The sequence below is a fragment of the Camarhynchus parvulus genome, chromosome 11 (genome assembly GCF_901933205.1).
Source record: "Camarhynchus parvulus chromosome 11, STF_HiC, whole genome shotgun sequence".
Classification (NCBI taxonomy): domain Eukaryota; kingdom Metazoa; phylum Chordata; class Aves; order Passeriformes; family Thraupidae; genus Camarhynchus; species Camarhynchus parvulus.
Window position 1 is genome coordinate 4,564,713 of NC_044581.1, and position 14,442 is coordinate 4,579,154.

Here is a 14,442-nt window from a genome sequence, read left to right on the forward strand (position 1 = left end):
GAACGTGTTTTGGACTAGTTTGACTTGTTCCACTATCATACACTTCCTGATACTAGAGCTGGGCATTACATCAGAGCACGCTGCTGCTCAGATCAGCAGAGCAGAATGATTTCATAAAAAACTGGAAGTCACAATTTCCCAGAGATGTACTGAGGTCTCTCACAAATCTGGAAATAACTGAGCTATGTAAGGGCTGCTTTCTCAGCTCCTCACTGGAAGTGTCTTTTGGATACCTCTACTCTTTGTGACATATACTAGAAAATTTCAACTACTTCATAAATCCAGCTTTTTCAACTTGATTTCTTCAGCAGACTAAACATAACTTTGAGAACTATTTTAGATTTGTGACTACACATTACAACTGTATAAGGGAAATCTAATTTTATACTCCCTCTAATCTGACCACATCTGATGAATCAAGATACTACCAAGGACCAAGTCATATTAAAAACATTTTTTAAAGTTTGTATTTCGAATTATGTTGAAATTCCCATAGTTATAATGTAATCTGATCCAGAGTGCTCAGCCAGGCAGCAATAAACAGAAGTCCAGCTCAGTCAACTTTATGAGTTCCTATGAGGTTACATAAAGACACCAAATCTTTCTGAAGAAAATACCAAAGTATCCACGCTAAGATGTTGCTGTTTCACAAACACAATTATTTATGTGTTTGGTTTGTTGTTTTTTTTCTTTTTCTTTTTTTTTAAGAGACAAATGTCAGGCTGCTCCAGATTACAGCCTGTCTACCCCATCAATTTCCTTTCCACTCAGCAGGAAGCTGTGGGTTCAAGTTTTATCTTGTATAGTCCCAAAAAGGCAACTGCCATAAACTACAGAATAAAGACTTGGAAACAGAATTTGGAAAGGCAGGTGTAACTATTTCATCTGTTGAAATTGATATAAACTTAAATGCTAGCACCACTAGGGAAATTAATGGAAAAAGCAGAATTAAAATTATCATGAGAAAATCATCCAACTTGAGAAATTTAGACAACTTTCTGTCTAATTAATTCCACTAATGCATTAGGCAAGGAAGATTTCAACAATAATGAGGGCCCTAATTTAGCTATTGGGAAATCATGGCTTGTCTTCCTACCTGGATGAAATACACCACAGTCATGGCTGTATAATCCACTGAAAAAGTAAAATCCCAAAGGGTAACAGATAAACTATCTCCAAAACAATGTTGAGAAATATGAGAAGAGAACCATGCAAGAGTTAAGCTGAAGCCAGTTTGGTATTTTTAAGTTATGACCTTTCAAAGCTCTTTGGGGGCAATGCAGCTTTTCCTACTTACTCCAGAGTATTTCCAAAGCTCAGTGCTGTGGAGTGCTTTTCTGTCACTAAAACTTGCAGTGACCTAAGGGGGCCTATAAAGCCTCAAGTGGATGAAGAAATCTGGAATAATGTAAACACAGTGTCTTCTCTTTGAAAACAACACTTCAGAGAACCAGCATATATAGACATCCAGACAAATATACTGAAATGTTTCAGTGAATTTTAATTTTTTAACAGGTATCTGTCAGTTCCAGTGCAATTCTGGGTTTCCTATGTTAATTTGAGGATAAAACTTGACTTTTTTCATGCAGGAATAGGACTGTATGTAAAAATACAATCATTCCAGGCCCATATCAATGCGCCTTTACACAGAGCACCACTTTGCTGCACAAATTCAGCAAGAAGGTTTAATCACTATGGCCCAAAATTTCCTTTCTGACTGTTGAACACCACAAAGAGCATCAGAGCTATCACCCTGAGCAAATTTTCTGGTGGTCAGATAATTTGAGAGCACCAAGTTCTCTGCCTTTTCTGAGTCCATCTAATTAAGATTTCATGCACAGGAAACAGAAAGAAGTTGAAGGAGATTCAGAGTAAGAGAGAAATGAAGCTGTACTTTTATGTTTACTGTACCTGCAGTAGGACAGTACCCCCCGGGATTGTGAGCTGTAAACAGTACTTAGGGGCATTCTCCCAGGAGAGCAGTTGAACATCTTCAATAGCACTGTAGGAAATGGAGTTTTCCATGTACCCAGTTGGCTGCAAGAAAACAAAGGAGAAGGGGAAAAAATGTTTACTTAGCCATCATAAGTCTTACAATTTCCAAGTAAGAACAGCACTATGAAAATCACTCTTGGTGTTGAAAATATCTGCAAAATCTAATTGAAAAGCAAACTTCCTACCCAGGTCATTCAAGAGAGAGACCCATCCAGCCACCTTCCAATTAATCCAAGTGTTAAGATCACTCACATAAAAACAAAACCAGGCCAGTCCAAGGTGCCTGAAGTACACAAATGTCAACCTGTATTGGACCCAAAAATCAATGGCACCTAATTCCAGGTTGAATTGCGCTATGAAGGGTCTGTCCATGCACATGCTCTTAGTGCATGAAGAAGCAGCTCAATCATACAGACAGATCAGCACTATCCCATAGCAAGGTTGCTCTATTCTACACATTCCCCAGCTGCAATTTTGATCCAACCACATCACCAAGATCCGGATTCCTTCACTTGACAGTGGTTCTTGGGGCTCCGAAGATGCAACCCTCAAGTTTCAGACTCAAGCAAAAGCAAAGCAACCAACGTCCTCATCTTGACCTATACATAAGCAGTGGTTTCCTGAAGAGAGTGCTGATGTCCAGTTTAAAATGAAAGCCACAACTAAAACACAAATAAGTAACTGCATTTTGCACTTAAATGTACAATACAAACTGGTAGTTGCAGGAAGACAAACTTAAACATGAAACTACTTGTTAGTATCCCTTTAATTCTTAGGCATTACAGAAGTACAATTATCTCTGAGATAAGATGAAATATAAATGTATCTATGCATGAAAGTGTATCTTAAACTAAGTAAATACACAGTGCTATAGCTGTGTATCTATTGAGTATGCATACATACTCTGTACTTTATGCAAGTAATTTTTAAAGTAATCGAATATTTACCAGAGTCCTCCAAAGACATCACTTACTTTGCTGGGCTACAGCATAAGTGAACTGATCAGTACTGCTGTGGCAGAGAAACTAGTTTCATACAAAAATAATTAATCCCACCTCATGGATAACCCTAGACTTGACCATGTCTTTCAAGAGAATAGAGCTCATTACATTTATGAATTATTTTCTCACTATTACTGATTTACATATAACTTCAACTTCTCAAACTCACTCCCACTGTGCCCAATACATAAGTTATTTTTAACTGACAGTCTTGAAATAACGAAGGCAAAGGAGGCAACCACATCTATTTCAGGGTCAAACCAGGCCAACTCCTAAAATCACAACACAGGATTCCTGGGGGCGAGTGTGAAATAAGCAAATTGCATTTGGAACGTCTCTACTTCTAATTGGTACAACTTTCTTCCATAAGTTAAGTAGGTGGTGCATCTGGAAACCGTCCTTTGGAGTTCTACACTTCATACATGTTTCTAAGCCCATACACGTCATCCACCAGAAATGCAGTGACAGCCCTGTCACCCACCTTTGCTGCCACAAGAATTCAGCTGTCTTTTCAGCAAGAAAAACCCAGCCAGCCACAGAACCCAACCTCAATATCTTTTTCCCTAACGGTTGATGCAGCAGCGCTCATTTTGCACCAGCCCTGGGTGAAAACAATTTTCACTGTCTCTTTAACGAAAACCTTGTTATGCAGGAAGTATGATAAACTTCTGCTTATTCATTTACCCACAATATTGTTCTACACTAGTGACTGGAATCCCAGTGGCTTAATACTGATACTGTACGTCATGAGTTGCCTACTGGAGAGTAATTATCTCGTTCTCACAGGAAGCCAAAGGCCCAAGATCCTTTGGTAATCAGCATTACAACACTCAGGGAAAAATATCAAAACAGGCAACATAAAATCTAGTATGCTCAGGGGGCAAAGTTATCAAAAACATGCTCTGAAAGACTGGAGAAGGGAGAAAACCAGAACTAGTTAATGCAAATAAAACATTAAATTAATCAAAGCAATTTAAATTTCTCTCTTAAGAAGGTGCTGACTGGCCTTAATACCCTCCATTAACTTCAAAGAGGATTTGAGGAATTCTCACAGAAGCTGTTTCCAAGAGAAACTTTTCCTATACCTTAAATCATCCATTTAAACAGCATTAAAGACAACTGAGCCAGCTGAAGCACAGCTCTGTAGCCATACACAAGGATTTCATCCCAGGCATAGACCTCTTCTCACAGGACAGTCCTTTTACTTAAGGAGACTGGAGGAACAGAGTTCTGCAGTTTGCCAAGGATGGGAAGACTACACAAACCATAAAATGGAATTATGCAGATGATCAATCACTCTGAATGAAGGCCAATGAGGTATTTTATGTAGCACTCATATGATCCCATGTCCCCACCTTCCATCTAGCCATACTACACACATACAGTTGTTTGCTATCTTAGTCAAAACATGAGTAGCCTATATATACTTCAATCCCTGTAAGCATCACCATATGCATTGCTTCTGATTTCACTAAAACACAGTCTTTTTAAGAAGTGAAGTATTCTCAGTTCTGAAAATACCAGTTATAGGCAGCTTCACCTCTGTTTAACAACAGAGAGAGTCTAAAGCAAAGTAATTTATGACTGTATAGAGCCCCTTAAAATTTTGCTGTCCAACACTGAGGACCATGCTCCCCTATCAGAGCTGGGCAGAAATGCCCTGAGGAAGCACCACAACAGAGCTGTCATCAGACCCGAGCTCACAGAGCTGAGGTGCTCCTCACAGAGACCACGGCACCCACAAGGGGAAGGTCAGTCCCACACAAAGGTGTCCTTTCCCTAATCTCTCCACACACAGGGCCAACTCCTAAAGAGATACAAGGACAGAGCTGTGCTCCTCAGCAGTGTTTTCTCAAGACCAAGCACAGTTCAGCCATTTATCAGAAATGGCCTGAGGTAAAACCACAGCCTGAGTCACTGGTTTCTCTTAAAACACAGGTTATTTTGACATTCAGGTATGTGAATGTCAATCACAGTGAATCATTGTGGTTGATAAATCAGCAGTGCAAGTGCTGCACATTCTCATGCTGCAGCTGCTCTTGCCTGCGCCCAGCCCCCAGAACTGCATCCTCACCCTCAGGTCTCTCCATGGGAAAGCCAAATCACAACAACACACCAGGCCAGAAATGTGGATTCAGAGGTTTGAAAATACCAATAATGAGCTAGATCCTCAGTGGGTCACCACTGAGAAGCATCTGGCATGAATACCAGTCTTAAGCAGCATTCCCACCTCCATCCACCCACTTTGTCTCTGCCCGTACAAATATTTGTCTGGCTGTGGCGTCAGGCAGATCAAGGAACCCATCCAGCTTTTGCCAGATTGCTTTTGAGCTCCTTCAGCCCGATTTCTAACATGAAACAGAGAATAGTATGTTAACATAACTTAAGGGCAGCACATCGTTTGGAAGGGGGAGCTGAGGACCTGAATACCTCAGTTTAATTATTGGTATCAGACAGTCTAAAGCCACAGCATCTTGAGCAGCAGTAGGTCGAGTTCAGTTGAAAATGCCTTTATTTAAGAAAACAGTAATTCTTATTTTTATAGTTGTCATTTTTGAAAGGAGATTTATATTTCCTGGCAAAGTCTGATATCTGTGAAACAAAGCAAGATAATGGACTCTTCTACTTCACTCTACAAAATTAATCCTGACTTAAGAAAGTTTGGCCAGAGAATCTACACATGTCAGCTTACAGATTTACAGTCCCAGTTTGAACTTGTGGCTGTTTGCTGTTGAGTATGTTCTGAAAAACTGTAAGAGATTCATAAATGAAAATGCAATCATTTACAACAAACAAAAACCTCATAAGGAAACATTTTTCTCTTCCCAGTAGCCTTTAGCCCCTAACAAAATATGCAACTTCTCTGCTGGGAAATCAGGTATGTTTTAACTTGGTCTTTTTTCAATTCCACAAAGATTTATTAATCATACAGCTCTGAAACTTTGCACCAGAATAGGCACACGCTCAAACCTACTACAAATCAAATCTTAGGGGAATCCTGTGCTCCCAAAACTGGAAGAACATGTAGGTTCCTGCGTAAGCCTGGTTTTCTCTTGTGTTTCTGGGAAAAGTCAGCAGCAGCAAACTACTCAATAATGCAAAAATCTGTCCACTTGTTTCCATGGGAAATTCTAAAAGGGAAAGAATAAACATGACGTCCATTGTTAATATGAGGCTTGTATGCACTTACTCATATAATAATGCACTAAATCTTCAGCTGCTTATTTTCTAAAGAAGGCACCCAGAAAAGATGAATTCTACAAATAGAGATGGTTATTTGCATTAAAACATACTTAGTCTGACAACTCCCACCAACACAACAACGGAGAATGATTTTCCCAATTAAATACTCCAGATGGTGGGGGGGAAATGGGGCTGTTCCAGACCCTCTCTCTTCTGCTGTCAGGTGCTTTTTTCTCTCTTGGCTGCTCCTAAGAACGAGCCATGCTCCTGCTGCAGCCCAGGATGCTGAGCATGCTGCGTCACATGTAAGTTTTCCATACCCAAATAAGATTCAGACCTGCTAAATAACACACAGGAAGAGCTGATTGCTCTCAAAACTTTGATGGAGGTGGAGACTATTCAGTTGATACTGAAGGGTAATGGACTCTGAAACTGCTGAAAACAATGGCTGATTTGAAATAAATCTCTGTTAGAAGACATCCATGGCTCCAGAGAACGTCCCTGCAACTAGAGATATTTCAGATAAGGGCAATTAACATCTTTGCTCATTAACTACAGAACCTATCAGAAGACATTTATCAAATTCAGCAGTTAGCAGTACTATACCACAATATGCAGTACAGTACAATTTGTCTTTTTCTTGACATGGAAGAATTTACTGCCACACTCACTTGTCATGATGACTTGAGAGTCAACGTTAATCTCATGGAGATTAACCTGATAACAAAACAGACAAAAAGACTAAAAGCAAAACCACACCCAACTGTGCCCCAAAACTACACAAAGGTATTTCTGAGCTTTCTTGGAACAACATTCTCATCTAATCCATCAGACTTTGTGGTCCCCAAGCCTGCCCATCATAACCATTCCCTCCCCACTCCTCCAGGTAAGTAGGTGATTTTATGTGTTGGACCACAAGAAAAGATTCCACCTGCTCTGTGTAGTGAAATGGTGTGCTCAGTCCAAGGATCCATGGGGTCTCCCATGGGGCAAAGCTAAATTATTTCTGCTTGGAGCTGCACTGTCCCTAAGTATCTCCAAATTGGGTATTGATGCTTGGTGGGGTTTTGGTTGGTTGGGTTTGAAATTTTTTGGTACATGGAAACAAATTGTGACACTGTGACCTAAATCTTCAGTAAAGGTCCATGTCAGTCAAAGTCAAGGGTGTATTCATTCAGTGGTGATGATAGGAAAAAGAGGGAGGGGGTTTTCCAGCACAATTCTCTGTGTGTGGGTGACTGTGTGTATAAACACCCATGCATGTCTATGTGTGCATAAATGTACACACACACCTGCCTTTCTTTATAGCTACACAGTGATAAAAGATGGCAGAAATACATCCCACATTCCCTACACCAAAATACAGCAGCAACCTTCGTATGCTCAGTGCAAAGTAGCTCAGGTGCAGTGGCAAGATTTCATTGAGGAAGACCAGATCCTCCACAGAGCTGGTCATCCAAAATAAATCAGTGGAACTTCACTGATTTATACAAGCTGGGAATCTTTACTCAGAAATCCAACAGAAATTCAACCAAATCTAGCTCAGCAGCAAAAATGTGCATAAATCTCTTCCTTCCTCTAAATATTTAAGACAACCAAGACTGGAGGCTGTTGCATTAATTAACCTTACAAAACTGATAAAAATATAAGAGCTGCCAGTAAGAAACAGCTTACCCCACACTGTGCAGAAAAAAAAACAACCCTCCCAGTCTGCAGTGGGGCTGAAATATCAATTCTGTGGAACTTTAGCAAAGGGACAGACCAAAACTGTCCATCAAAGAGCTGACAAGAAAAAACTGCTCTCAATATTAGGACATATGAGCTTAAAATATGTAAAACCTGTGCAGCAGACACCAGCAGTGGGAAGAGCTTCAAATTAATTCAGATCTGAAGCAAGTTAAAAGCACAGAAATTCATTATTAAGAAAAAGGGAAATTCAGGTCATGTAATGGAATATGTACCATGTCAGGGGAGTCAAATAAGAAGGAAAATGTATTATTTAGCTGAAATTCATATAGATTTGGGGGTTTTTTTTGAACGAGGACATTCTTCTATTTTACTGTCAAACCCAGGTGAAAGAGCACTCTGAAGGTTTACTTATTTGAATTTCTGGGGGTAAAATAAGACATATCTTGAAGACTTTCCAAAGAGGCCCATTATCAATATGACCTTGTCTAAGTAGCCTGTAAGAAATCAACCCTTTCTCTCTGGCCAGCTTGAAAAAAACAAAGGGAATTCCTCCTGAGACTTCAGCAGCACTGAATGTTAAATTGGTTGCCACGATGATGCCCAAAAAGCTCTAAGGTCAAGCCCATCTAAGATACCTTGTCTCCTGCTTTCAGCCCTCTGCTGATAGGGATGAGGACATGCTGCCAGGTGACCACAGCTTACCACTGAGATAGTGCCCAAATCTGCCATATCATTGCCAAGGGGCAGGAATTGGTCCCAGGCCAGAAATGAGGAGAGGAAAGGGAGGAGTTGTGTTTGACACAGCGTGCCAGACACAGTGAGACTTTCACAGCCACTGGCCTGACTGCCCTGCCTGGTGGAGCATCTCTGCTTAGAGCAGCAACTCTCCAAGTGTGCACTGAAGACTTCAGCACCTCCCAAGGAATGTGAAGAACTCAAAGAGCAGAATTCCTATCCCCCGCTTTCCAACTGAGAAGAAGAAAATCTCAGTTGAGGTTGTAGGTGCACCATGCTCTTGGATCACACCTGAGGGAACATGAGAAGCCTGAGAGATGTGGGGGAAGAACTCAGACTTCCTGACTCCAACCATGTGAATCAGCTTCAAAAACATCCTCCTCCTCCAAAACTGGGTCACAGATTCATAAGAATGACCACTCCTTAGCAGGGTTCATGTTCTCCATATTTTTGCATTTATCACTGCTGTCCATGAAGCTCTCCTTTGGGAAGAAACACTCCCCAACCTTGACAAGATGGGTAAGTTATTTATCCAACTTCCTTGAAAATTACTTCAGCCAAGAAGGGACACCACCAGCCAAAACACAGCAGGTACTCACAGGAGCAGCAGTAAGAGAACCAGGGACTTCTTGCAGAAAGACTACACACACACCTATTTCTCTAAGACAGTTGTTAGAGGAATATTGAAAAATCCCTAACTTTTGCCCAGAATATGATATACCTACAGAGTGCTAAATAGATCTTGGGTCACTATAGCAACGATGATTTAACAGAAAACAAAACCACATCCTTGTTCAAGGCTGCTCCCTATTATCAATTCTCTTCCAACAAATCAGCTGTGTCACACTCCATCAAATGCATCAAGTGCTGCTAAATCAGAGAGGAGAGAGGGTTCCATGTAAGGATTTCAGACTAAGCAGACACAATGCATGCTAGATTAAAATGCCACCCTTTAATGACTGCTTTAACCAGGAGCAGCCCTGAGAGCTGGGAGTGAAAGGTCATTAGCTGGTTTCAAATACAAAGGTGGCACCTGGATAATCAGTCTGTTGAGTAACTGGAAGCTGGTGTGGACTCTGAACAGGAGACCTCTGTGCAGCTGGGTTCTTCAGAGCTGGTTTAGGTACTGTTTCTATTGCAGACGATCCTTGCACTTGCAGTGGTTTTTACTTCTGGTTTACAGATCCCCAAAGCCTGCTGTTCACTATCTCTGTTAGGTCAACAAAAGGTGAAGAAGCAAACCACATTTGTTATCAGTGGGGTCACATCCGCTGTGCAAGGATCTGCTCCTCCCATGGAAAATTTTTGGGCTTTACAAAGCAAAAAGGCTGAAGGGAAGCTGTGAGGGAAGCAACACATTCACCTCTGTCACCTGGGAATATGAACTGAACCTGAAAATCCATCCAAGTGTAAATTACTGAATTTGTAAGAAGCTGAGCTATCCAGGATCTCAGGTCCCATTAGAAATACAGAATCTGAATCATGGACTCTGCAATATTGACAGTTCTCACCACCTCCTCAATGCTCATACCAGCTCATTTCTTACTACACTTTATTTACAAGAAATTAAATTGTTGCAAAATTAAACACAGCGTAAATAAAATATACATTAAGTTCTGGTTTTCATTTCAAGAAGCATTCTCCAACATTACTTATCATGCCCATGCCTTCTACCTGTAGAACAGTGAATTCCTTAGACACTGTAATAATCAATTTCCATTAACAAATTTTCCCTTTTCTTTTTAATGCACCCTTAACCCTGCAATTCCCAGGAAACCACATCCAATTTCAATTTCATGAGCAAGTACAGAACAGGGAGTGCAGTAACCCAACTAAGCTTCTGAATTCCCCATAGGGAATGCTCTAATCTCATAGTTTTTGGAGAAAATATGAACAGGTCTTGAGTTCCCAGGAAAAATATTAACACAGTTCTGTGTTGTACATAGAGAAGAGAAAGGACATGCAGCAAAGCCTTCAAAAAAGCTATAGATATCCTGCTAATGACAGTCTCACTAAACTCACACTGTTATTAGGAAAAAAAAACAACAGGCACCTCCTGGGGATGAGTCAGAGCCATTTGGAATCACCTTCTGCTACAGGAGGAGGTGGGAAAACGTGCTTAAAGTGACAGTGCTTTGTCTGCCCTGTCTTACCTCCTACTGTAACTTGGACAGGTCTATTTAATTTTAAGTGATATTCATCCCTCATGTCTGCAGCAGTGATTTCCCCCTGGTTCTGTGTCTCTCAGCACTACAGAAGGACAGGAATGGAAAGTGCCCTTTCCTTCCCTCCTGCAGAGCCTGGAACCACCCGGTACCTCCTTCACTGCTGCTCTCCCTCATTGTTTAACATCTGACTGGCTGTTTGTACTGCAGGGAGTGCTGCTATTTAAACAGAGCTGGCTGAAGTATGTGCAAATCCTCTGAGGAAGGGAGAAAGTGAGGGACTGGAGAAGGAGAAGGCAACTGCAGTGAAATACCAGGGTAAATATTGGAGAAAAGTGTCAGTTGACTGGGAAATGCATAATGGAGAGGACACAGAACATCAGCTAGAACCTAAATTACTGTTTTAAAGTTCTCTTACTGTGCAAAAAGATACAATGCAAAGGATACTATGCAAAGTGGCACTTTGATTTAAGAAAAAAGTAATTAAATATTTAGCTGAAATCACAAAGGCATTGTGCTCATGGAGAATGAAGTGGTATGAAACCGGCATTCCCAACTAGCAAACTTTTTGTTTCAATACAACATTTAATAGCCTAGCAAGCTCCTTTTTCAAGAAAGGTGTCCTTATCATCATCTCCACAGACACACTTTGAAAAGCAGAACAGAGAACAGCCCTACAATTAGGCACTATGAAACTGGCAAACCCTTTCATCTGGGTGGCTCCTGAAAGGCTGGAGAAGAACTCCAAGGAATTGCAATAGTTCCCCCAGGGATCCCAGCGCACGCAGCTTTGAAGAGATGCCTCCCAGAAAAGCCCTGTTTATCAGGAGCTAATGCATCATGCACTGCTCTTCTGTCTCACAGTGTGTTTTGGAAAACTAAGCCACCTTAGTCCTCTCCAACAGCATTTTCTGTTCCAACAGGATGATTCAGCCCTCAACAAGACACCCTCACTTGTTTCCTTTGCATGCTCTGACACAGGGCCCACTCCTGGGCAAAGAAACAGATGTACCTGCCCTCCCTGGTACTGCATGAGAGACCAGCCAGGGGTTCCCACAGCACACCAGAACATCTAGATGCATCTCTGAGAGATGCAGTTTTGGAAAAACCCAGTTACTTGCACAGCCAGCAGCTAGTGATGCACACCTGAAGGTGAAAAGAAATGCAAGTGCTTCCCAGGCTGCAGGAAAAATCAGCTTTCTGGAGTTCCTGTCTACTTGGCCTTACTTATATTCCCAGATCATAAAGAAGCCACAATGCTGTTGGGAAAAATTGTGTAGCACACAATCAATCAGCACAGAGATGGCTTATACACTTGAGAGTGACACATTCAGTGAAAAGACACCCTCCCAAACCAGCATTTTGCATACTAGATTAGGGTGATTTCCCCTCCCAGCGCCTTCCAGTTTCACATGAAAAATCTGATTTTAAATAACTCCAGCCTTTAAGACGAGCTGAACTTTCAGGTTCTGTCAGCACAATGGCTGCAAGTTTCACTCCCACCTTTGGCAACAATGTTTTGGTTTTCAAACTCAATTACATTGTCAGGTCTGTGCATAATTCTGCAGCAACAGAATCCTGTAGTTTATCAGGATTACTGTATTAATTTATTTAGTATCTCTAAAGGAAATACCTCATTTCTGTAAAACCTTCAATATTGCAAACACAAGTTTGTAAGACTGAGTTTTCTGGTCAGGGAAGAAAGTGCACTTGTTCATGGCTTTGACCTCAATGAACAGTTCCTACTATGAGCCTAGGAAACTTCCACCAAGGAAATCTCAATGTCATGAGTGAACTGCTTGCCCAAAATTAAACTGGCCACAGATTTTCTAACAGGAAGCCAATACTACTGAAGTACATTAGCATTTCATGGTAAATCTGAATTCAATCCAATCACAGCCAGCAGTGAGTGTTATGATGTGGACTCTAAACACTGATGAAAACATGAGTTGCTTCCCCTTGGTGAAATTTTGGTTTCAGCAGAATACAAAAGCTTCCAAATTAGATGCAAGTTTGAACTCTACACCTGAACACACATCCTGCATTTTGCCCACTACTGCTTGCATCAGCTTTACTCAAAGCAGGAATGGAAAAAAGGGGTAAGTGTTCCTTGCCCTCCACTATGTAATTAAAATCCACAAATGCCACCACGTCACTGTATGACACCACTGCTGCACAGCTCACAATCCTAACCGTGACCTTGGAATTGCCTTGGCTACATGTTCCTACAGCACTAACAGACTCTCATGGCACTATTATGTTGAAAAATGTGGCTTACCAGCAAATTAACCTGAGCAGAATGAATACGAAGGCTGAAAAATCAAGAATAACTAGCATCATTTTCCTACTTACGCCTTTCCAGACACTTTTTACAGAAGAATGCTTTATATAGAGATTTGTTTATTAATTTCCCCAGAGACAAAGAAACAGGTCAAATAAATATAAAGCCTCCTAAAATAAGGCACAGCATCCATGTTTAACCTCTGAAAAAGGCCCAAGTGCTCTGCAAGCTTCAACTAGATGTTATCAAGTCATTTTAGGGAAGTATTATTATTGGAAAGGAAATACAAAGCTTGCAAAATAAAATAACCTGGTTTTTTTCTCTATCCTGCTGAAAAAGACCTTTTTGCTTTCTGTTTCTGAAAAATATATAATTTTAAAATACTGATCTTTGAATACCAAATCAGATTCTGTTCTTGTTTTCTTGAAACAAAGTACCAGGTCTTCCTGGAAATTAATAAATCAGAAACCAAAACCAAATTCAGCACTGTAAACAGCATTGCAGATGATTTCCAAACACTACAACATTTTCAAGATTTTGGATCCCTAAATTCAACTCAAAAGTTCAGAGAACAACTGAGGGAAATGCTTCTCTGCTTCAGATTTAAGTTCAGAAATGTAACCTCAAATCTTGCTCTTTGGAAAGCAAAAAAAAAAAAGAAAAAAAAAAGAAGTCAGACTCAGATCCAAAGTACTGATAGAAAGTTTCAGTTTGACCCACATCCCAACACCTCCGCAGCCAATGCTCATGATTTTCTGCCAGCACCACTCTCGAAGCACAGATCAAAGGTTTTACTGTACATTTGGAGCCACTCCTGTGATGTAAGGATTAGGCATGAAGAAGGACTATCTTATTTTCAAAGGTGCAACTGCCTGTGAGTATATCTACTGCATATCAGAGCATTACCAGCTCAGCCACAAGCACCAGTGCCAGATAAACCACACCTCTGAAATTCTTGTCTTGTCTCCCATTTTCTTTTTTATCTCATCTAAGCTCACTGTCTCTGCATGCCCGCTCACCAGGAAGGTATACCTAGTCATCAGCCTCCCTATTCTTTTATTTTTATTAATATTTTAATGAAATTGTTTCCATTTCTTTCCAGTACATTGTTCATTTGTGAGGTTGCGACACAGAGCTGGAAACTGTAGGTGCCACTGAATTCTAACAGCACTTCTGAAAACACAGCCCTCCACATCTAATCCTGGCAGTAATCTAGCACTAGATTAAGTATATTATTGTCTCTAGAAATATTACATCCAGCTCTAAAAATACAGCTGCAGATGCACACAGGAGTCAACCACACTGCAGAGAGAAAACTGTCTTCAGGATGAATACAAGGCCAAGTCCTGGTACATTCAAAAACAAAGGCTTCATCATGAAGACTCAAACTGGT

At 40.7% G+C, this 14,442-nt stretch overlaps 1 protein-coding gene across 1 annotated transcript in view; it reads right to left on the reverse strand.

Moving 5' to 3' along the window:
• CMIP (c-Maf inducing protein) overlaps window positions 1-14,442 on the reverse strand; it is a 130,635-nt gene that overhangs the window by 59,938 nt on the left and 56,255 nt on the right. The window contains exon 2 of the mRNA XM_030956323.1: window positions 1,912-2,037. Coding sequence (XP_030812183.1) covers window positions 1,912-2,037 — 126 coding nt within the window. The remainder of the gene's footprint in view (window positions 1-1,911; window positions 2,038-14,442) is intronic.